Genomic DNA, 2,592 nt, shown 5'->3' on the forward strand with positions numbered 1-2,592 from the left:
CAAGGTCTGGCTCTGTGACCCAGGCTGGAGTGCAGTGGCATGATCTCGGCTCACTGCAACCTCCACTTCCCGGGCTAAAGCCTCCCACCTCAGCCTCCCAAGTATTAATAGCTGAGACTAGAGGCATGCACCACCACACCCGGCTAATTTTTGTATTTTTTGTAGAGACAGAGTTTCACCATGTTGCCCAGGGCGGTCTCAAACTTGTGAGCTCAAGTGATCTGCCTGCCTCAGCCTCCCAAAGTGCTGGGATTACAGGTGTGAGTCACTGCGCCCAGCCTGAGAAATTGTATTTCTAACAGGTTCCCAGGCAGTGCTGATGCTGCTGGTCCCAGGACCAACACTTTTGAGAACCACTGCACTGAGCCCTGCCATGTTCTGTCTCCCACCTTGACACTGAATACTGCCTGAAATAAGTGACTGATCAACTGAGGCTTGGCAGAGTCTTGGTTTAAATGTCAGAAAAAAAGTTTCACTTTTGATTCATGACAATGGGGCAGCAAGGGCCATGAATTAAGATCTTCCATTCATGGCGGAGAGATGCTGTTTGTCCTCTATATCTCAGAGGTGCGATTAGCTGTACTGCGTGATTTCTGTGGAAGTCCCTGTCTCCCAGCAGCTGGGGCCGCAGCGAATAAGCAGTTGGAGATGTGCTTTGCAGCTTACGGAGGTATTCAAGGTCAGCTCTCCCCATGGGTAGAATCCGTGGCTGTTGATATGATAGAGTTTGGGAGCCTCAGAAGAATGCCCATTTTATTGCATTCCTGGTCAGTACCCTCTCAGAGGGACCCTTAGGGTCTCCTTCCAGCTGCTCTTCTGAAATGAGGGTTCCCCTGGGAGGGGACAGGTAATACTTGCCTAACTCCTTATCATAGATCACATCAGCTGAGAGTCTCGCCCACAGAGGAGCAGCCAGGGGGCAGCCCAGGGGAATGGTGAGCAGTTGTTGCAGACAGGGAGAGGGCTCAGAAAAGGGAGGAGTTACGCCAGATCCAAATGCCAGTTTCATCTGAGTTCCCTCTGCCTGCTCGGAAAGATTGCACTAGCCGGCCCTCCTTCTGGAGCTGTCCTTTCCTGGCTTCCTGACATCCTGAAAGTTCGGCCTCCTTTCCAGGGCTCATCCCTGAGCCCTGTCTTCCAGGATTGTCCCTTTCACTGTCTTCTTAGCTTTTCTTTCTTTTGCCCCAGGCTTTTTGGGCAAGACGGTCTCTGCGCATCCTGTGACAAACGGATTCGTGCCTATGAGATGACGATGCGGGTGAAAGACAAAGTGTATCACCTGGAATGTTTCAAATGTGCCGCCTGTCAGAAGCATTTCTGTGTAGGTGACAGATACCTCCTCATCAACTCCGACATAGTGTGCGAACAGGACATCTACGAGTGGACTAAGATCAATGGGATGATATAGGCCCGAGTCCCCGGGCATCTTTGGGGAGGTGTTCACTGAAGACACCGTCTCCATGGCATCTTCGTCTTCACTCTTAGGCACTTTGGGGGTTTGAGGGTGGGGTAAGGGTTTTCTTAGGGGATGGTAGACCTTTATTGGGTACCAAGGAATAGCATCCAAGTGGCATAATTCAAGGGCTGGCACTTCAAGGTGACAGAGGACCAGCCCTTAAGGGAGAGCTTGCGGCCACAGCCATCTGTGGTAACTAACATGACTAGCAGAAGACAGGAACATTTAGGGGCAAGCAGGCACTGTGCGGTCATGATGGAATTTCATATCCACAGATAGGGAGTTGTTGTGTAAAGACTTGTTGTGACTTTGATGCTTGCAAACTAGAGATGTGCAATTGATTTCTTTTCTTCCTGGGTTTTGTAACACCCCTGTTTCAACGACTGTCCTCCACACAAGGGAAGGACAGAAAGGAGTGGCCATTCTTTTTTTCTTGGCCCCCTTCCCAGGGCCTTAAGCTTTGGACCCAAGGAAAACTGCATGGAGACACATTTTGGTTGAGAATGGAAACCACAACTTTTAACCAAACAATTATTTAAAGCAGTGCTGATGAACCACTGTTTTTAGACACCTTCATTTCGAGGTGAGGAGCTCCACAGATTGTTTCTATACAAATATAAATCTTAAAAAAAAAGTTGTTCAACTATTTTATTATCCTAGATTATATCAAAGTATTTGTCGTGTGTAGAAAAAAAAAAAACCAGCTCTGCAGGCTTAATAAAAATGACAGACTGAAATGCAGTGTTGTTTATTTGATTACGACTTATAAGCTGGGATGGCGGGGAAATGCTCTGCTTTTTGTATTGTAAAGGAGAAGTAAATAAGCAATTTACTCTTAGGTCAAATAAAAACTTCCATGGATTGCAAAGGTTTGTATGAGGCAGGCACATTTCTATATTACTGGCAATTATGTAACAGGTCGTCATGTAGCTCAGAGGAATGTAGAATAATTAAATTGTTATTGTAAAATATGCATTTCACTTCAGCATTGTATGGAGTGAGTGGAAGGCAAGATCATTGCCTTTGGGAAACTTGTAACCTAGAAAGGACACAAATACATAAAGCAGATTCCCTTTGGGAGAGAAGGTAATTACCTAGTTTGAAATGTGGCAAAGATGCTGAGCTTGACACTTCGA

At 46.7% G+C, this 2,592-nt stretch overlaps 1 protein-coding gene across 1 annotated transcript in view; it reads left to right on the forward strand.

Annotated features, from left to right (window-relative positions):
• The window catches only part of LMO2 (LIM domain only 2 (rhombotin-like 1)), a 6,667-nt gene extending 4,474 nt beyond the window's left edge, over positions 1–2,193 (forward strand). The window contains exon 2 of the mRNA XM_011965547.1: positions 1,189–2,193. Coding sequence (XP_011820937.1) covers positions 1,189–1,408 — 220 coding nt within the window. The 3' untranslated portion in view covers positions 1,409–2,193. The remainder of the gene's footprint in view (positions 1–1,188) is intronic.
• Positions 2,194–2,592: the final 399 nt, after the last annotated feature.

Source organism: Mandrillus leucophaeus, unplaced genomic scaffold (genome assembly GCF_000951045.1).
Source record: "Mandrillus leucophaeus isolate KB7577 unplaced genomic scaffold, Mleu.le_1.0 Scaffold73, whole genome shotgun sequence".
In the NCBI taxonomy this organism is placed as follows: Eukaryota; Metazoa; Chordata; class Mammalia; order Primates; family Cercopithecidae; genus Mandrillus; species Mandrillus leucophaeus.